Source organism: Melanerpes formicivorus, unplaced genomic scaffold, assembly GCF_026170545.1.
Source record: "Melanerpes formicivorus ecotype bairdi unplaced genomic scaffold, bMelFor1.0.p_v2 SCAF_4, whole genome shotgun sequence".
NCBI classification, from domain to species: Eukaryota; Metazoa; Chordata; class Aves; order Piciformes; family Picidae; genus Melanerpes; species Melanerpes formicivorus.
This window is the reverse complement of record NW_027142356.1, coordinates 24,845,171-24,867,182: the sequence shown is the minus strand read 5'-3', so window position 1 is coordinate 24,867,182 and position 22,012 is coordinate 24,845,171. Positions and strand designations below refer to the sequence as shown.

Genomic DNA, 22,012 nt, shown 5'->3' with positions numbered 1-22,012 from the left:
CAGGTGGGGGGTAATAGCTGTACTCTAACACCCTTTAATTACTTAAAAGACCACAAAGGCTCCAGACACTGGGGTGAAATGGGAGTGAGAGCGGTGAGCAGCATATTCAGACATGTTCCAAAAGGACGTACAGAAGTTTCCTGAAAGATGGGAAAGCATGAGCAGAAAAGGCGTGCTCTTGTGTGGTGACAGTGCACACAGCCTGAAACATCCCCACACAGCCTTCCAGTGTTCTCCCTGCCCTCTCTACAGGAATAACCTCCCCAGAGTCATGCACCCTCATAGAAGTAGGGACATTGGTTAGATACAGGTGATGCCATTCTCATTCCTTCAACAGGGAGAGTAGCCTGGTAGAGACAAGACAAAGGCTTTGTGCCTCTAATTGTCCCTGTCACCCTCCCTACTTATGTCCACTGGACCTGTCCTCACATCCATAACCTGCCTCTGCTCCCAACCACCAACCACATCTTAATTCTGTGCACAAGGACAGAGGTCCATAGCTCACAGCATGCTTACAGTTTCATCTGGACATCCTGCAGCCTAAGGAGAGATCTACAGGAGGAAGCAGGTAGCAGTTCTGTAGCACTTATCCAAGCTGATACACTTTTTAGCATTATTTTTCTTCCAGACCTACACTCATGCCCCAGCTGCAGTCAAGGGCTCACTACAGTAGGGGCAGCCCAAGTTACTTGAAGCCTCTTCAGGCAAGGCAGAGAAAGGGAAAAATAAGAATTGAGTGAGGGAATTAATGAAATCAAACTTATCTGGGCGAGCTAAGAAGCCAGGCCAGGATGATTTCCTGGTTAATCCCTTCATCACACACATGTCATTGTTGTTTTAAAACACATTTCAGTCCCTCTCATTCCACTCAGCCTCTCTGAATTGTACCACTTTGTGCCAAACTGATGGCATCAAGGCCAAGGAATGTCAGATGCACAGGTGCACGTCCCACCCCACTCCTCCAAGCTGCTGTGGCTGGAAAAGCACAAACCCACAGACTTCTATCTGTGTTATCTGAGAGTAAATATCCCTCAGCCATCCACGTCAGACACTCATCTGCATGTCTCCCAAACACATGGATAAAGATGTGAGCATCTGTGTCCCAGATCCTGCACTTTGCAAGGAACTTTAGCAAGCCCTAGATGCCAGATAAATAAGAAACAATAACAGCTGACTCGTTCATCAAAACCAATTCATGACTCATTGTTCATAGTCAAAACCCTTGGCTGTGCAACAGGTGGGAACACTTCCTACTCACTTCAAGCAGTTCCAGGGAACTTGCAACCAGTTTCTTTCTGACATCATAGGAGCATTCCCAAAAATAAATTCTGGGAGACTTCCAACCCACCTGACAAAAGGAAATAGCCTGCCAAGCTGCTCTGTGCTTGGCTGAATAGGGATCTGGGTGACTCTACTTCTAAGCAAGAAACCCTGAGGAAAAAAAAATATCAGCCTGGAAGGCGAGCTCCTTGCTGCCAGAACTATACAGAGGACAAACTGTGACATCTCCTTGCAGTGCCAGTGGAAGAACAAGTCCTAACGTGGGCGGTTCCAAGTCATTCAACTTTGATATCTCATTTTGCTGGCCCTTGCAATGCTGTTCAGAGAAGACAGGACGTAATTTGCTTGGTTATACACTGAAAAAAAAGGTTGGACTTCCAGTGGGGTCTGTAGACCAGAGCAGAGATCTCTACCCCAGTAGGGTCTGTAGACAAGAGCAGAGATCTCTACCCCAGTAGGGTCTGTAGACAAGTGCAGAGATCTCTACCCCAGTAGGGTCTGTAGTCCAGAGCAGAGATCTCTACCCCAGTAGGGTCTGTAGACAAGAGCAGAGATCTCTACCCCAGTAGGGTCTGTAGACCAGAGCAGAGATCTCTACCCCAGTAGGGTCTGTAGACCAGAGCAGAGATCTCTACCCCAGTAGGGTCTGTAGACCAGAGCAGAGATCTCTACCCCAGTAGGGTCTGTAGACAAGAGCAGAGATCTCTACCCCAGTAGGGTCTGTAGACCAGAGCAGAGATCTCTACCCCAGTAGGGTCTGTAGACCAGAGCAGAGATCTCTACCCCAGTAGGGTCTGTAGACCAGAGCAGAGATCTCTACCCCAGTGGGGTCTGTAGGCAAGAACAGAGATCTCTACCACCTCCTATTTTCTATCAAAGCTGTAAGGGATGACTGGCTATACCACTGCCCACAATCTGAGCTAAATAAGCTTGTTTCTAGCTAAAGAAGAGAGCAGGGACTTGAATAATAGTACATCTGGAGATACTCTGGTACAAAGATGGTTTTGCAATCCTATGAAATGCACACCTCCTATTTGGTGATGATACAAACCAGAGACAATATTAGTTTGTTTCCCTATTTTTGGCACACCAGTCAAGCTCCTCTCTCTTTTGGAAAAGTACTGAAGTAAGAAAACATTCACAATTTAGATTTTTATGCCTTCCCCCCCCCAGTTCTGAAAAATGAAGAGGCAAAGCAAGTTTTACCCCTAACCTGGCAATCCACTTTGTTTTGAACTGCAGTTGAAGATCCCAAGTGCTGCACCAAATTTGCAGGAGTTTGTCTGAGCTGATGCTCAAAGCAAATACTTTGAGTGAGGTGCAGGTTTGGACGTGGTGTCAAACAGCAAGATGATTAGATACAGGCAGGAAGACATAAGGAGGTTCTCCTTATCACACCATCCCAGCATGCAATATAAATAAGTGCCTGACCTGGATTTGTTCATCTGTGTTTAGCTAAAGTCAGCTCTATTGTGGCCCTCAAATCAGACTCTTTTGATAAGGTGATTGCAATGAACAGGTTAATTATTTTTTACAAGCCATAGAGAATGTCCTGAGATTGCCTCCAGATAAACATGGATTCCAGTTGGCAACACCATCAAAGCTACTATGAAGCAAGATGTAGAAAGGTGCTGTAGAACATGAGAAGAACCTAGGGCTTCTTAGCTTTCATTGACTTAAATTTTGATGTCAGTCAGGATGTTTCAGGAGGGGAGAGAAGTAGGAAATGCAAAGCCCAGATCCTTCTTTGGGCTTCCAGGATCTGTTGAAAATGGCCACTTCTCCCAGGTGTGAGGAAGAATTGAGATCTGCATCTCCTGTAAAAGTGCAGGAGTGGCCTGCCCTATGCTCTGCACTTGAGCCAACATGTCTTTAGCTGGCAGCACCAACAGGAGCTTGCCTAAGCCCCATGGCTCTGCTGGAACCCTGCCAGCAAAGAAAGATTCCAACGGAAGCTTTTATTGTCATCTCCTAGAAATGGCAAAGGGTTGTTTGCGCTCCTCTGTGCCACCATTGCACAAGGCTGGGAGTGAGGAGCACTCACTGTGCACTCAGTGTGTCATAGTTAGGCCGAGGAGAGCCAAGGAAAGCAACACCAACTTTATCAGACAACTTTATCAAAGTAACAGGGAGATGCTATCTTCTACTGAGACCAATCTTCAACGAAAACATTGTGATTCAATTGTATCAGCTAATTTTGTTAACTGGTGCCTTACTGCAACAGGCTGGGGCAGATCAAGGTCAACTGAAACAGTTTTGAGTCACTCCCTACGTTGGCCAGATGGAGCAAGAGCAGCTAGTTAGAAAACTCCATGAGAAGCACAGCCCCTTTCTCAAGAGCATTTTTGTACCCCTTCCAATCTTATCCTTTATGTAAGACACCAAATTAAAATGAAGCTTCAAAATTCATTGCATCACGACTTGATTGTCTTTAAAAGAGCCAAAAGCTCCTTGAATCCCTATAGCTGATGCCCACACACCATTTCTCTCTGGGAGGAATGACACATGCTCTACTGAGCCAGAACTGCTGGCACATAAACAGCACTGCAGAGAAGTGGTGATGCTTTGCCCAAGGGGATGTCACCCAGCATCATGGGGCATTCTAGTGGGGCAGACTGGTTGGCCCCTCAGGATACAGTGGGTGTGTGACAGCTGGTGAGTGAGTTTCACTGCACTGTGCAATGCCCGGTTCAAGCGTGGAGAGGGCGCTCCTGGTCATTTCTGAGTAGAAGGAAATCTGGATCCATCCAGCATGTCATCTGGCCCAGGTTTCTTGTGCTTTGCACACAGCCATCTGTTCTCTGCAGATCTCTGCTGGTTTAATCAGCCGGGTGTGGAAAAGCAATCACCAAGTACCCACCCGTGTGCTGTACTGTCACCCTTATGCTAGTAGTAAGCAGATCTGTAAAACCAAATGGAACAAGCACCTGCCCCTTCCTTTCAACCAGCAACTCATTCTTGAGAAGCCTGACACCCAGAGAACAGGCAGGGAGCAGATCCTCACCTGACAAGTCATATGGATGACAATGTTTTCACTTTGTTTTCCTTTTCCCTGGGGAATTTGCAAGGGTTTTGATCTTCCCACTAAACAGTATTTTTTTTCAGTGCATTCTCTGTTTCCTTCCTGTCTTTCAAAAATTTTCAGGCTCCTCAGAGAAGCAAAGACCTAGGGATTGTGTGCTGTGTACTGAATCACTGTGGTGAGGCTCCTACTCTTGAGCCTGACAGTAGTATGAAGTTGGTACTGCAGTTTAGAGGCAGGTGCCACAAAGCAACTGCTTCTGTTCATTCATATGTAAGACACTGAACACCACCAGTGTTCTCCTAACTGAATGAGCAGAAAAGGTTGTCCCTCAATATTCTTCTAACTGAATGAGCAGAAAAGGTTATCCCTCAGTAACAGCCATAAGAAGGGAAAAATCAAGTTCCATGGATCAGAAAAGGACAAGAACTACCTTTAAGAGAGATGTCAGGCCAGTCCCAGGCACAAATCCAGCTGGGTGCAGAGTGGGTTGAGTGAAGCCCTGAAGAAAGAGACTTGAGGGTGTTGGTTGCTGAGAAGCTCACCATGAGCCAGCAGTGCCCTCATGCAGCGCAGAGGGCAGCCATGTGCTGGGCTGCAGCAAGAGGAGTGTGGCCAGCAGGGCAAGAGAGGGGACTCTGCCCTTTTGCTCTGCTCCACTGTGGCCGTTTTAGGCTGTGCCTTTAAGAAAGGGACAGTTGCTGTGCTGGAACACACTGGCTGAATGTTTGGAAAACATTCAGATATTCTAAACGAATTTCATTGGTAGATTGGTAAAATGCAACTTTAAGTTTTAGTTCAGTTTGAGTCTGTCTGAGTTCCAGTCTGTTCTGTCTTTTCAGCCTGTCTGCTTCTGCCTCTGAGCAACAGCACACTGGAGCTAACCTTGAGAGATAACAGATAAGAAAAAAAACCTAATCCTTGCATGCGCTTTGGAGCCTAACAAGAATTTCCCCCTTAATAATTCCCCTTTTCTCTCTCTCTAACCCTTTTTGGAAAAAAGGGAGGTGGGGGGAGAGAGGGGGTACAGGGGAGGAACCCTCCTCTGGCTGGAGGAGGGAGTTTTGCTCTGTGTTACTTTCTTTGCTGTATATTTCTGTATATATTGTAAATACTGTATATTGTGTATATATAGATTTGCATTTCATCCTGCTTGTAAATATAGCTCATATCCTTCACTTCTCTGACTGAGCTAGCTGTGGTTTCTTTGTGGGGGAGGGAGAAACTTTCTCTCACCACCACATCTGCTGAGGCCTCACTTCTAATACTGCATCCAGTTCTGGTGTCCTCAGCATAAGGAGGACACACAGCTGTTGGAGTGAGTCCAAAGGTAGCCACAAAGATGACCTGCTATGAATATAGGCTAAGAGAGTTGGGTTTATTCAGCCTGGAGAAGAGAATACTCTGGGGGGACCTTAGAGCTGCCTTCCATACCTGAAGGGATCCTACAGGAAGGCTGCAGAGGGACTTTTCCTAAGGGAATCTAGAGACAGGACAAGGGTGAATGGTTTGAAGCTGAGGGAGAGCAGGGTGAGACTGAGATTAGAACAGGTTGCCCAGGGAGGTTGTGGATGCCTCCTCCCTGGGAGTGTTCAAGGCCAGGCTGGATGAGGCCTTGAGCAGCCCAGTCTAGTTGAGAGGCATCCCAGCCCCCGGCAAGGAAGTTGGAATAGAGGATTTCTCAGGTCCCTTCCAACCTGAGCCATTCCATGATTTGCTGTGCTGTACTTACTTGAGACGGTGGAAGCTCTGACATCAATTCTCAGGGGCCCTCTGTATTTCTTCAGGCCCCTCCGTAAGATCCTCTCCACTCTGTTTCGCAGGGCTTCTCTGGAGTCCGTGGAGGAGAACCAGAATGTGAGCAAAGCCTCTGCCACCACACCATCAGCATCTGGGCTGCAAACCAACAAAACATTCTGGTTACCTTCAGCCCATTTCTCCATTTCTCAGCTTTTCTTTTGTCTTAGCCTCTCTTGCAATGGCGATGTAACATAAAGGATCAGACACATTTTTGAGCAGTTTGGACATTTTTGAGAGAAGCAATTGTCCAAAGAAATCCAAGCAAAGGCTGAATGGCTAAATGTATCTTAGGCTAGAAGGTGGCATGGTGTAAACAAATGGCCAGCTCAGTGTTGTAATGGAGTCTGAAAGAAGCCCCTAACCCACACACTTAGGACAGAAGAGCAGGAGGGAATGACCTAATGCAGTGCAAAGCTGGACGTATAGCACTTCAGAAACATCAGGCAGACGGTTCATGGTATATAGCAGACCTTTCCATGGTCTTGTACACACAGAATAAACTTTCCCAATCATCATCCAAAAGAGAGTTGACCACACCATCCAATTCCAGCACTGCAGCCTCCTGAGAGAATGAGAATAATAACCTCATGTTCTGCAACAAGAAATGAAACCCAGCAGCATGTCTACAGGCTGCTCATGACAGTCCAAGAGATGGACCACAATAGGGGCCTTTAACATTTGACTGAGCAGTGCAGCAGCACCCACACTGGAATACACAATTCCACAGCTCTAATGAAAGATCAGAGAAAATAACAGGAAGAAAAGTCTTCAAACAGACTGAATTCACTCAGCATCAAATACTGCAAGAGACTGAATGCTGCTCTACAAATACCGAATTGGCTAATCACTTTGTACATCTTGCTCTGTGCTTGCAGATGGTTCCTTACACAGGGAAGATAAGAAAGAACATGCACCAAGAGCCTTCTCTCATGAGCCAAAAAGAAGTGACACAACCCACAGCATGTGAGTTCACAGTTAGTTAGAGTCACAGAATCATTTGGGTTGGAAAAGCACTTTCAGATCATCCAGTCCAACCATTCTTTAACTCTGCCAAGGCTGGTGATAAGCCATGGCCCTCAGCACCACATCTCTGCTTCTCTGAAGCATCTCCAGGGATGGGGATTCAACCACCTCCCTGGGCAGTCTGTTCCAGTCTTTGAGAACCCTTTCAGTCAAGAAGTTCCCTCTAACACTCTACGTAAACCTCCCCTGGTTCAACCTGAGGCCATTTCCTCTCATCCTACTTCAAACAGGGGTGAGCCATAAGCAGATTGCTCTCTCTTAAGGATCATTCAGGCAGGAAAAGAAATGAGATTTTCCAGTTACAAGGCAAGCAGCTCACTCAGAGGTCACACAGCAGACTGTGAGCTTCCAACGCACACAACTGTGGACAGAGGTTCTGCTACCGCCAGTGAAAGGCAAAGGAGAGGCCACGTGTCACAAGCACACCAAGGCATGCTGCATGCTCCAGAGCTGAGCAGATGCCTGCCTTGTCTCCAGGATCTCATCACAGACACCAAGACTATGCATGAACTTTCCAACAGGCTGGGTTTTCCCTTTGTGCCAATTTCAGCATGAGTACCATTTATTTTCCAGATGCTATCTGATCCAGCTGTGGGTGTTGCTCTGCATTTCTGAGGTGTTCCCTTGCCTCTCCCCCCACTCCTCTTCCTGTGCTGTGCCACACTGGAATTACCCTATCAGCTCTTGCAAGTACACCACACCTCTTGAAACCCTCGGGTAAGTATTGCCCGCCTTGAATCACCATATAGCAAAGGTCTGGAGCCAAAGACACCTAGGCAAGATTTGTTTGATCTCTCTCAGTGAGCAGTGGGTATCACCACTACCAAGTGCATTGTTTATACTGAGCCAAAATTCAGCACAGTACCTTCCCAGCAAATTCACAGCAATTACCCTGCTCAGAAGAGCCTGCAGGCTGAGCACTTGGAGAGGTGTGAAGCTTGTCTATTTAAGAGCAAACAAGCTTTGGCACATACAAGTCTTGCAACCAGCACAGCAAACAGAATCCTGAAATCACAGAATGGTTTAGGTTGGAAGGGACCTCAAAGATCATGCAGTTCTAACCCCTCTGCCATGGGTAGGGACATCTCCTAGGCCTCATCCAACCTGGCTTTGAACATTGACAGGCTTGAGACCTCAGCAGCTTCTCTGGGAAACCTATTCCAGTACTCACCACCCTCATGGGCAAGAATTTGCTCCTAATTCTCATCTCAATCCAGCTTCTTCCAGTCAGATGCCATCACCCCTCATCCTGTCACTCCCTGCCTTTGTAAAAGGTCTCTCTCCAGATGTCCTGTACCTTCAGATACAGGAAGGCTGCTCTAAGGTCTTAGCACAGCAAACACCTCAGACAGTTCTATAAAAAGGTCATTTTCAGCACTCAAGTGGTCAAAAATCAAAGATCATGCTTTATTGAAAATGCACAGAGAATAAAAGAGGAAAGAAAACTTTGCTCAATGATAATCCCAACTGCAGGTCTGACCCTTTCATCTCAAAAAAGAGAGACAGGAGACCTGAAAGAGCTGGAGCAGGGTGACAAGGTGCTGAGCAACAGAAGCTGCTGCTAAGAACGCCTGAGCAGGCTGGGACTTCCAACTGAAAAGAGTAGAACTCATGGGGTAGAAGAGAGATATGATGAGAGTGTCCAAACCACTAATTGCTCAGAGCGGAAGGATAGAGATCAACTTTTCATCACTTCTGCCAGCACAAGAACTAGGGGCCACTGAATGATCCAGGGAAGGTGACTCTTCACAAATAACTTAAGTCAAGTCCTTACTATAAGGCTGAGGTGCATGGATTTCAAGAGTCCAGGGAGACAGAACAAGTTCTTGGAAAAGAAGTCCACTGGGGGCTGCTAAACAAAGCCCCTTCAGGAAATCCCAGGTGGTAAATTTCTGGAGGTAAGGGGCATACCAAGAAGTAGTTATACACATCTGTTGTGCTGCTGTTCTTCTCTAGACATCTACTTATGGCCATGCTTTGAGACTAGTGGTGATGATTGGGACCTTCTGAGCCAGCACAGCCACACTTGGGCTTTACCTGACGAGCCCAGCAAGGCAGCAATCCCAGAAGTAAAATGAGAGCTGCATTGTAGTGAAGGAAAGAGTTCTGAAAATGCTTTTATTTTTGGATAGCTGAAGTATCTGCTTTGCTAGCTGAAACTTGCTCAAGGTCTGAACACAAACTTGTACAGAATTTGGGCTGACTAAAGTGAATCTTCTACATGAAGATGCAAAGGAGGAGATGGTTCAGAAGAAGATTATGCTCAGGTGGTGCTATGCTCTGATCTTACACTTTAGTGAATCAGATGCAGTGGCTCTCTGACTGGGCTTGGGTGCACCTCCCATGAAGCCAGGTGTGTGCAGTGGTTAGAGTGTCACATACCTCACTCTGATTAAGCGTGAACGGATGTATTTTTTCCTTAAAATGGAATTGTGAAATGTCTTGTCGATCTGTTGGAAAAAGAAAAATAGGAGATAAAAAAAAAGGAGGGAACCAGACATGTTGAGGTGGAACCTCCTGTGCTCCAGCTTGTACCCATTGTTCCTTGTCCTATCACTGTTGCATTCCTGTGCGACCTGCACTAGATTCATAGGTCCTGCTCTGGCAGGGGGCTGGACTCGATGGTCTCCAGAGGTCCCTTCCAACCCTTAGCATCCTGTGACCACAAAAAAGAACCTGGCACCTTCATTTTGACACCCACCCCTCAGATATTTATAGACATTGATAAGTTCCCTCTCAGCCTTCTGCTCTCCAGACTAAACAGCCCCAGGTCTCTCAGCCTTTCTTCACATTAGAGATGTTCAAGTCCCCAGCCATCCTCATGTCAGGTTCTTTAAATCATCTGTCCCTTGAACTCACCACCAATGATGTCCACCTGACTTTCCCTGGCCCTTGTCTAGCAGCTGCTCAGTGGTGACAGTTGCTGCTGCAGGCAAGGTCTAAGCATTCTTAACCAAGTGCCAAGCTCTGCTCCTCTCAGACGAGCAGCAGGTTTTTTGACAGCCTCTATTTTAGCATCTCTCCAGACATGATTTTCATTCAGTTAATGTTTGCTGGCTTGTTTAACTTAATGCCTCCTGGTGTTTCTTTGATTTAATTTCATACTCTCCATTGTTTTCACAAAATTCCTCTCAATGCAGTGTTATTTTCCAAAGCCAATTGGACTTCCCTCCTGAATACTGCTCCATCCGTGCCACGACAGGAGGTAACAGTGGCCCATACCAAAGATGCAATGAGGGCAAAGCATTCCCGCCACAGAGTAAATTCTGTCTTGCACCCAGAAGTTCTTGCAACCTTAATAAACAAGGCATTTTCCTATCATGTCTTGACAAACTACAGATCTCATCGTTATCCTCTGAGGCCTGAGAGCAACCTATTAACATCTTCATGGTTTCAGAATCACCCAATACTCCCTGGAACCCAAAAAACATCCAAGCTCTGGAAGCAGGCCACATGAGGTTGCCCAGGGACACTGTGGATGCCCCCTTCCTGGAGCTGTTCGAGGCCAGGTTGAATGAAGCTTTGAGCAAACTGATCTAGTGGGAGGGGTCCCTGCTCATGGCATGGGGGTGGAACTGGATGATCTTTAAGGTCCCTTCCAACCCAAACCAATCCATGATTCTGTGTTGAGACAGGCACCTCATCACTCCAGGACAGCGATCCGGAAGTGATCCAGTAAGGCTGGCTGTGTCAGGCCTTTCTTTCTGCCATCACATACTGTACAGAGGGCAGCAGGATTGATCAGGAAGGTGCCATCAGGTCTGGTTTGGCAGAACACTCCTCTGGAATGCTTGTGGAACTCAATCACTTGTGTGGGCTGTTCAGAAGTATTCAGTGGGTTTGGGCACACAGATCTTCTCATTGCTCAATACCACTGCTCTTAAAAGGCTGCTGCCAGTTCAGTCCTTCAGCAGCTCTCCTCACACTGCATTCTTCCTCTTGCTTCACTATGTCTTTAGGATGTAAAGCCTATTATTAGTGATTTTTAAAGCTCCTTGACCATAAATATTAATTAGAACCTATAGCCTGGCCCAGTGACTCTCTCCAGTTTTGCGGCGATCGGAAATTACTACTAATCACTCGTGTTCATTCAGTATCTACCACCCAACTTGCTGGCCAATTTGCATCTAATTCACAGCTCAGTCTGCTGAGACTCCCAGAGCTGACCATAATGCAAACCCAGAAGCAGTTGCCTTGAGAACCTGGTGTCTCCACTACTGAGGTTCCAACTGAGGGCTGTGTTAGGAACCCTACCTCAGTAGGGAACCCTACTATATTTAATCTCTGGGACAGAGGGCAGGAGGAGAAAGACAGATCAGGATAGTGGAAAACTGAACCTGGGAGTATCTCAAACCAGGATGTGGACATCTCAGTCCCCCTAGAAACAGAGATACCAATTACCAGCAGCAGCAACAGCCCTACAGCCATAGTGCTAGCCTGGGATGAAGCAAATGGAGCTGAAGAAGAGAGCGTGTGATATTCCACAGGACTCCATCAAACCAGAAGACCAGAGACCTTCCCATCAGGAACCACACATAGGCAAAGATAGCAGCTGTCACAGTAGGCAGCAGCAGGGCCAACCCAGATACCTGCAAATGGCTTCACAAACTCCTCACAGAGTTCAACTGAGCTGCTAAAGCTGGAAGGTGTGAGCACCATCTTTGCACCAAAATGAGGAGCTCAATAACCAGCCCAGCTGGTTCTGGGAGGTCTCATCTGCAACAGAGACATGAGTGACCTGGTACAGCAGTTCCTCAAGAGACTGGGCTTTCAGATCAAAGAAATTAAGAGGGCTAATAAATGGGATCACACTAGGATTTAAAGTGCTATGCTTCTGCCTGGTGCAGTCAATTTCAAAGGCATGTGAGTTTCATTAGAGCCAGGTCATAGTGACAGCTGGAATTAAGGTCACCTGAGTATTGCCATTCCAGCTTCCTGCTTTCAATTGTCCATAATGAGCTTCTGAAAACTTTCACACTGCTACTCAAATTTTATCTGCTTAGGGAGGAGATTTTCCAGCTTCTAGGGAAAAACAAACTAGGCTAATATCCAGAGAAAAGGGTTTCTTTTTTTCCAAGAGAGTAACTTTTCTAGGAAAAGGACTATGTGCCCTCTGATTTTTAAGCATTAAGAAGAGTGTGGCCAGCAAGCCAAGGGAGGTTCTCCTTCCTCTCTACTGTGGAACTGTCCATTTCTGGGCTCCCCAGCTCAAGACAGGAATATGCTGGAAAGAGTCCAACAGAGCCTACAAGGATGCTGAAGGGATTGGAACATCTGTGTGATGAGGGAAAGCTGAGAGACCTGGGGCTGCTTAGCTTGGAGAAAAGAAAGCTGAGAGGAGATCTGATCAGTGTTTGCAAATAACTTGAGGGTGAGTGTCAAGAAGATGGGACCAGCCTCCATTTAATGCTGCCCAGTGAGAGGATGAGGGGCAATGGACAAACAGGAGCACAAGAAGTTCTACCTCAACATATAGACATTTTCTTTACTGCAAGGGTGACAGAGCCCTGGAGCAGGCTGCCCAGAGAGGTTGTGGAGTCTCTTTCTCTGGAGACTTTCCCATCTACCTGTGTGGCTGTACTAGCTGAACCTGCTCTGGCAGGGGGCTTGGACTACATGATCTCCAGAGATTCTTTCCAGCCTTCACCACTCTGTGATTCTGTAGTACCTGGATGTAAGGAGTAGAAATCCAGGAGTGAACAGCTCTTTGGAGAACAACAGTTTTCTGAACTCTGAGGAAGACCAGTGGTGATGAACTGAGGTCACAAATGCTCAAACACCATCAGCCATGCAACTTCAGCACTGTATTTGGATTCTCCCTTTTGACAACATCATGTTCTACACAACTGTTCCCCTGACTGGCCCGATTTTGATCTCAGTGACACCAGTTCACATCTTGAATCACTTCATTGATGTAATTGCCTCCAAACAATGCAGTAATTCTGGATGGAGAGTCTGTAATTAAGATACAATTCTAGCTTAATCACACACACTGTTGCTAACTACCCTTCAGTTCAGGCTGAATTCTTTTTCCAGCTCATGCCCATTGTCCATGCACACATCTACAGCTTTTCTTGCTACACAATATATGTGAGCAAGAGTCACTGGTTTTAGGTCAGGTGGGCGTATTCATAGGATTTTTCTGGCTTTGTACATACTTCTTAGACCTTTTGCCTTAATGAGTCAAGCCAATGGCTGAGGGAACTGTGGTTGTTCAGCCTGGAGAAGAGGAGTCTGAGGGAAGACTTTATTGCTCTCTTCAACTCCCTGAAAGAAGGTGTGAACCAGGTAGGGGCCAGTCTCTTCTCCTTATAGAATAGAATAAACCAGGTTGGAAGAGACCTTCAAGATCATCGTGTCTAACCCATCAACCAATCCAGCCCACCTAAACAACTAACCCATGGCACCAAGCACCCCATCAAGTCTCCTCCTGAAAACCTCCAATGACGGCAATTCCACCACCTCCCCAGGCAGCCAATTCCAATGGCCAATCACTCTTTCTGTATAGAACTTCTTCCTAACACCCAGCCTAAACCTCCCCTGGCACAGCCTGAGACTGTGTCCTCTTGTTCTGGTGCTGGCTGCCTGGGAGAAGAGACCAACATCCACCTGTCTACAACCTCCCTTCAGGTAGTTGTAGAGAGCAATTGACAGGAGGAGAGGAAATAGCTTCAAGTTGTACCAGGGCAGGTTTAAGTAGGATATGAGAAGCAACTTGTTGACTGAAAGAGGCTGCCCAGGGAGGTGGTTGGATCCCTATCCCTGGAGGTGTTTCAATGAGGCAGAGATGTGGTGCTGAGGGCCACAGGTTAACCCCAGCCTTGGCAGAGTTAGAGAATGCTTGGACTGGATGATCTGAAAGGGCTTTTCCAACTCAAGTGATTCTGGGATTCCATGAAAAAGAAAAATCAGTTTGTATGCCTATCACTTAGGGAAGTTACATTCTTTTAAAAAGTCAAAGACTCAGTGAAGTTGAAGTATCACAACAAAATTTTGAGTATTAGGCACAATTTTGATACCTAACCATTTCATGTGCTGGGAACTCGTGCACACTGCTGGTGTAAGATGTTACAGGTAAGGAAGAACACTGAGTGACTGCTTCGTGCACTACACTGCATTGACTCATGCTAGCCTTTAAAATGACTTGGTATTTCCCTCAGTACTGTTTTAGTTCTCTGTGCTACCATGTCCTGTACAGACAGGAAACAGGAACCAAAAGCTAAAAGCAAGAAAGCACCTCAGCTTGTAAAACAAGGCAGTGGATGCCTATGCCAGTGGCTGTTTGCTTATTCTGACTTTCTGGAAAAGCCCCAAACATCACAAGTGAGATGCAGAGCCTTTCTGTACACTATTTCCTTGCTAAGTACACCATTTCATCTCGACCTTTGAGGCCACAGTCTGGCATAGAAGGGGCATAGACCTGTTGGAGCATCTCCAGAGGAGGCCATGAAGATGATCAGAGGGCTGGAGAACGTCTCCTGTGAGGATGGGCTGAGAGAGTTGGGGCTGTTCAGACTGGAAAAGAGAAAGCTCCAGGGAGACCATAGAGCAGCATTTCAGTATCTGAAGGGGTCCTACAGGAAGGCTGGGAAGGGACTGTTTAGAAGGGCCTGTGGTGATAGGACAAGGGGCAATGGTTTGAAACTGGAGCAGGGGAAGTTTAGGTAGGGCATCAGGAGGAATATCTGCACAACGAGAGTGGAGAGATACTTGAACAGGCAGCCCAGGGACGTGGTCAAGGCCAGCCTGCTCTAGCTGGAGGTGACCCTGCTGAATGCAGAGGGGTTGCTGGCTGCATTAACCCTGGAAAGCTGCTTTCTGCTGTTTCCAGCCGCGGCCACCCATAGAGGGCACCCTCATTGCTCTATGCTGTTGTCCATTGCTTCCTGCTCGAGAGAGCCATGCCCTTGAAATACAGCTTTGAAAGCAGGAGTTGTGAAATGTCCAAGTTTATTTTAGGAAAGTTGGATTATTATATATATTTTTTTTTTCATTTAGGTTTTGGGATGGTTTTGGTTTCTTTGGGGGTTTTGGTTGTGGTGGTTTTTTTGCCCCCTCAAAACACTGCCCTGCCCTGCCCTTCCCCCCCTCCCCTCAACAAAACCATTTTGCAGAGCAAAGAAAAAGAGAGATTAGTATTTTAAAAGCTGTAAAAAGCTGCAATTAAAAAGCTTCATTTTCCTGGCTGTTGTACTTCTAACTGAAACTGCCTTCAGTGAAGAACAAGAAAAACATTCAATGAAAGTCCTATTCTTTTCCCCTCATACCAGTAGTAAGCAAGTACTTAAGAGAATAGGTAAGAGCCTGGGAAGGCTTGGGCTTGATAAATCACAGAATCCTGTCAGTTGGGAAAGTCCTTTCAGCTCATCCAGTCCAACCATTCTCTAACTCTATCAAGTATGCTGCTAAACCATGGCCCTCAGCACCACATCTCTGCCTCACTGAAAACCAAACAAGGTTTTAAAGCTCTGTTTGCCATGGAGTTAAGAGAGCACCAACACAAAGCAACTCAAGTACCATGGTGAGGGTGAATAAAAGCCAAGTGTGCCAAAGGAACTCCACAAGTTCTTTCCTGATTACCCACAGGCACTTGAAAAATGTTTTCCTGTCTCTGAGGATCTCTTCTCAGCTGCTGGAGTGGTTTTATGGATTTGGCCTCTCAGCTCTCTCCCAACTCAGTCCCCTGGCTGCACAGAGGAGACATCAGTGCCTGGGGGCTGGGAAATTGCAGTGTGCTTTGGTTGTAACTGAATTGTGTGAGAATCTGCACCAGAAGATGCAGAAGACAAAATGAGCTCCCACAGCACCCCACTGGTGTCCTTCACAGTGGTAGCCCAGAGCGAGGCATTGGATTCAGCCTTGTTTGTGAGCCATAAGCAGCAGGGGTGCTGCAGAGCTGTAGAGAGCTACTGAGTATGAAGTGCTGCATTTGACAGTCCTTGGGATCTTGTCATCTTAAGCAGCCCAGAGTGTGTGAGAGAGGGAGGTGCATGGCACCTGCCTGTCCCTCTGCTTCCCCTGCCTCATGGTGACAAAAATGTGTTAACAAAATCATCACCTCCCAAGGGAGAAAATGGCCTCCTTGCTTACCTGCTCCAGCACAGGAACTCATCAGTGATGAGTTCCAGCCAAGAACAGGCACAGCCATCAGAAGCACCCTGCAGCATTTTTCTGCAGTGTCATAAGTGTCTCAGCAACACCCAGCAGAGAGAGGATTTCTAAATTAACCCCCCACTAATTCACTTCTGTCAGCAAGGACAAACTGCAAGAGCTGTGCTCATTACACTTTCCCCAGCACATGTACTTAAGGACACAGAAGATTCTCTGGTCACTGGGGCGAGATGTCCTGACACCCAACACTGAGTCCTGATGCAGGAATTATGTGACAAAAATTCCCTGACTCCAACAGATAGGCAGCACCTTCTCAGGGGAAGCACCCCAGTATCCTCCTAGTATGATCCCCAACCACTCTGCCCAGATACAGCCAATTAGTCCTGTGTTGGTTTCAGATGGTGGAATGACAGAGGAGAGACTGGATGCCTTGTGGATGATGAGAAAACCAGGGAAATCCATGCCAGTCCATTCCATGGCTTGAGGGACAAAGACCTTGCCTCTCCCCCAGACAACCCATTAGCCAAGGAGGAAGCCATGCTGCTCTCACAGCAGAGGGGCATCCATCCCCCCACCCCACATCCTGGCTTGCTGTCACATGGGAGCAGGAGTGAGTGGGAAATCCTGGGCAGAGCACAGCCCCAGGGGCAGGGGGCTACAGAGTCTAATGCAAGAATCCACATGACCATGACAGGGAGAAGCAGCCCAACAGCAGCACTGGGAACAGCTCTAGCCAAAAAAGGAGAAGGCAGGGAAATACCAGGAGCCTGAGAGAGGCAGCACAGGCTGTGCTTGAAGAGGGGAAAGCACACAACATCTAGGTGAAAGTATCAGACAGTTCCTGCAGTGGTAAGAAGCGCAGGCAGGTTTGCAAGTCACAGGTAGTGTCCATTTCTGTTGAACAGCCAGCCATGGACTGAAGGGATCACCTGCTGTGGCTGCTTGGTACCCACTACTGTCTCACAGTTTGTCATCTGCTAGTTTGTCATCTGAGACAACTCTCATGAGGATGGCTTGATGAGGTGCTCATTTCAAGCTCTCCTGAAAGCACAGCTCCTTCCCTTGTGGCCAAAGATGACTTCCCATACTGGACATCAAGCTGCTCAACACTGCTCCCTGCACACAGGGCACTCAGTGCTGCTGTCCAGAGTAGGCAACTGGGATCATTCCAGTCATCCAGGTCTATCTAGAACTGGCTTAGCTCCCTCCACACTTTAGGGTGTTGGAGGAGCCAAAGAAGCAAAGCTTAGAGCAGGGCCTTGGAAATCTCCCCCAAGATGTTCTCAGTAAGAAGGCAGTTAGGGCCTCCCAGGCATTCCTGGGAAACACAAAAGAACTCAGACATTCTGTGGGAGAAGGGGAAAAAAAAAAAAAAAAAAAGAAAGAAAGAAAGAAATCCAAGTCTGTTGCAGAGAGATGGAGGAAAGCCACGGGCAGAAGTGCAGATCAGTCAGGCACTGAGTGAACCCACCATAAAACTGAGGTTCCTTGGGAAAAGAGCCATCAATGCTGTGCCCGTGCCCTTTTTACCCAGTGCAGGGGGACAGTCTGGCACAGTACCTCTTAGCTTAGCAAGGGGAGAACCACTGGTCCAGCTAGAAAAAGCAGGAGGCTTGGTGAGCTGGAACATCTCTTTCCACAATGGCATTCAGTCTGGGCTGCTTTTTCAAGAGAGCACAAAGGCAGCCCTCACAGCCACTTGTAGGAAGCCAGGCAAGGATCAGAGACCTTTCATCATGTGTTCCTCAGGCCTCCCAGCTCCACCCCACAAGACATTTTCCAGACTTTCCAGTCAGCCCTGAGATGTTGACTTGTGCACCAGCTTCATCAGCTCTCTGGCATAATCTGCATTCCCTCCCACCTTCAGTGAGATAAGAGAGTTGGGAATGTCGTTCACAATGGGTGTTGTTACTACCCCACTCTGGAAACCAAAGCAAACATCAGGACACTTGCTGCCAATCCCATGGGATGCCTTCTCTATGGGACCAAAACCAATTTTCCTGGTGAAACATCAACTCTGAAAAAAAGCTCCACTTCAGGGTTGCTCTCTTAACAAACAGGAGGCTTCATCAGGAATGGATCTGTGAAGGGAGCACTTGGCAAGGAGCTGCAGCAACTCAGGTAATTTGTATGCTTCTGATTATCAGAGGTGATTCACTTCTCTTCACTTTGCACCAGGGGTTGTGCAAGATGCTGCATTTATCTGCACTGACTCACTGTTTCACAACAGCAGGTGAAGGTATCGCTGCTACTACTATGACAGTGGGAAGGCTTGGGCCAAACCCTGACACCAACCAGGGACACACTGAAAAGGGTTTTGGTAAATCCAGAGAAATGAGGAAATGTGATTTGAAAAAAATTCAAATAATAATAATAATAATAATAATAGAAAGAATCAATATTCTCCTCCTCCTCTGTTGAAGAGATGGTGTGAGAACCCTGAAAATAAATCACAGAATGCATCAGGTTGGAAGAGACCCTCAAAGGTCATCATGTGCAACACCCCCCACATTCAGCAGGGACATCTCCAGCTAGAGCAGGCTGCCCAGGGTTCCCATCAAGTTTGACCATGAATGTCTCCAGAGACAGGGCCACAACCTCCTCCCTGGACAACCTGTTCCAACCAATGTTCCAGTGTTTCATCACTTATGCTCTGGAGCAGAAATTCCTCCTGATGTCCAACCTAAATCTGCCCAGCTCCAGTTTCAAACCATTGCCTCTTGTCCTACCACCACAGGCCCTTCTAAAAAGTCTCTCCCCAGCCTTCCTGTAGATCCCCTTCAGATATTGAAATGTAGCTCTAAGGTTTCCCTGGAACATTCTCTTCTCCAGTCTGAACAGCCCCAACCATCTTCACAGAAGAGGTTCTCATCTTCATGGCTTCCTCTGGACCTGCTCCAGCAGGTCCATGTCCTTATTCTTTTGGGTGCCCCAGAGTTGGACACAACATTGCAGGTGAGGTCTCTCCAGAGCAGAGCATCAGAATCACCTCTATCAACCTGCTGACCAAGGTGCTTTTGATGCAGCCAAAACCATGCAGATGTTCTGAGGCAGCTGTCTGCCAAGAAGCCAAGAGGGTATTTCTCTCTGGAAAGCTTGCTTCAATACAGGTTTTGCTTGTAGACAGACTTACAAGGAGCACACTTTAATCAGCTTAGCACACAGATCACCTTAAATCAGCTTTTGGAGAATTCAGTTTCATACAACCATGTTGGATGGAATAGAATCACAGAATGGTTTAGCTTGGAATGGACCTCAGAGATCATCTACTCCAACCTCCCTGCCATAGGCAGAGATGCCTCTCAACTAGACTCAGCTGCTCAAGACCCCATCCAACCTGGCCTTGAACACCTCCAGGAAGGGGGCATCCACAACCTCCAAGGGAAATCTGTTCCAGATTCTCACTGCCCTCATACTGAAGAACTTCTTCACATCCACTGTAACCCTGCTCTCCCTCACCTTCAAACCATTCCCTCTTGTCCTGTCTCTAGACACCCTTAGGAAAAGTCCCTCTGCAGCCTTCCTGTAGAATACATTCAGATATCAGAAGGCTGCTCCAGGTCCCCCTGGAGTCTTTTCTTCTCCAGGCTGGACAACCCCAGCTCCCTCAGCCTGTCCTCACAGCATTTTCTAAAAGCATCATTTTTCATACTGAGCAAGTTCCCCTGGAGTCAAACCCACAAAAAGTCAGTATTTAAAGCAGGGTCACCACATTTGAGAGAGGGAGGCAGAGGTGTTAAAGGCTGAAGGAAAGACAGCTCCTAAGAGAAGCCCCAGGAATAAAGGGAAGGCAGCACAACGCTGTGTGCTTGTTGTGGTGTTACTTATCAGGTCCAATTAACGTGCTGGGAAATGATGGCTATCACTGCTCACCCAGCACTGGTATTCACTGTCACTGCTGTCACAAGTGCTCAACAACCAGAGAGGAGACAGGGTTTCTAAGGCATTGGCTACCCCTCAAGCATTTAAATTAATAGCCAACAGTTCACAGGAAATCTGCCTGCATCGGCCAGTGTCTGACAACTTTTCAGCTGAAGAAGCATTTCTGTGCCAAAGGAGACACAAACCAAGAGGGAATGGAGTGGCAGAAAGGGATGCAGTGATACAACTCTACTCAGTGCAACATTACTTCTCAGACTGCTCCTCAGCCCTGGCCTTCCTCCTATCCCAGAAATGCACAGTGCTTTCATGGCCAGGGAGAACATTCCCTCTCCAAGGTACTATATCACAAGGTTAAAAGCCTGTAGTTATTGGGTAACAGCTGTAAAGTGGAAGCAGCTCAGTAAGTGCAGCTTATGTGAGATTCCATACATAAAGACATGCACTAGGAGCAGACCTTGGGAAATGTGGTATGGTCCCTGGTAGGTAAAGAGGGCAGAAAGCAAACAAATAATGAAAAGAGGACAACTTGACTCAGAAGCCAGGATGTGGGGCCAGGATCCCTGCATAGTACCCTACTTCTCCAGAACAACATTCACCACAGCTCATGGCCCAAAATCAAACCAGAGTGGGGAACAACAGCATTGATTGTCTTGTTAACTGAGTTCCAGGTCATTAAACAGGAGGCAAGGGATAGGCATTGGCCCCTGATGAATGAACGGACAAGATACACGCACAGTCACATGCTTAGTGCTGCAAAGAGCTGATCTCTGTAATTATCATCTGTGGGGAAGTGTTCCAAAGAGAAAACAAGAAAGGAAATTGCAGTGGGTCTGTTTATTTCCATATCTGCTGTATGACTGAGAGCCACTCGGCAGCCTCTGCTATTTGTAAGAGGGTTTCCCAACAAACGTTCCCGAAGGTGCAGGAAAAGGGCTTGTGCATTGTTTTCCCAACACACAGCAACAGCCTGACAGGCAGAGCTCCCCACCCCATGAAGGAGAGGCTGCAAGAGCATGCTTGCCTCAGGGACAGTGGGGCACAAGTCACAGTGCCAGGGAAAGAGAAGACACAGATGAGTGGTTAGTGGTACAGGAGGAGGCTGAGGTTGCTGGCAATATCCACTTCACCACTGCAGGGACAAAGGAGGTGGTGACATGCTAGAAGAAGCAGACTGCCAAGTGCCTGGTGTGCCAGGTGTGCTCTTGACTTTCAAGCTGCCCATTTCCCAGGTCTGCTAGCCATGAGGGCTCAGGCTGTACCAGCCCCTGTGCTGCTCACACTGATGATTCTTGTATCCACACACAGTCCTTAACTATGGAAAGGCAGAAGGGTCCACACTTACCAGTCTCTCAAGCCTCTCACTCAGGTCTCTAAACCTTCCTGAGGACTGCCTGGACAATTCGTTACGGTAGTGGATGTTGGTGATTTTCACACTGCTGCTGTAATAGAACAGCTTCTGATCTGCAAGGGAAGAGAGGCACAGACAATGCTCAAAGCACCAAGAGGAGCAAACTGGAGAGACACAGCTGACATCCAGACAACTGGTGAGTGAATGAGCCTTCATCTGCACCCAATCCATACAAACACAGCTTCCAAAAGCCCAGAAGCAGAACTCAGTTGAGTTAGGTGATCTGAGCCTAGTAAGTGACAAAAATCCCCATTTCCTCAGCAGCTAGGTTTGAGCTCATAGGGGATTACAAGCTACCTTCCCTCCTAGCCTGTATGCCCACTGAGTGCCAAGCCCTGGCAAACAACTGCTGGTGACCAGGGCAAGCAATCAGAGACACACCATAGGCAGAGGTAAGTGGAAGGCTCTGTTTATCATTGGTGTATGGGCAACCAGCAGACTTGTGTGTTAACCTCATCACAGAAGCAGATCATGAGGAACGTGTG

General features: G+C 47.3%; 1 protein-coding gene across 1 annotated transcript in view; it reads right to left on the bottom strand.

The window, feature by feature from the left end:
* LOC137461491 (transmembrane protease serine 11E-like) overlaps positions 1-22,012 on the bottom strand; it is a 46,485-nt gene that overhangs the window by 14,941 nt on the left and 9,532 nt on the right. Inside the window, exons 3-5 of the mRNA XM_068171213.1 lie at positions 21,462-21,580; positions 9,509-9,576; positions 6,036-6,199 (exon numbers count right to left, since the gene is read on the bottom strand). Coding sequence (XP_068027314.1) covers positions 6,036-6,199; positions 9,509-9,576; positions 21,462-21,580 — 351 coding nt within the window. The remainder of the gene's footprint in view (positions 1-6,035; positions 6,200-9,508; positions 9,577-21,461; positions 21,581-22,012) is intronic.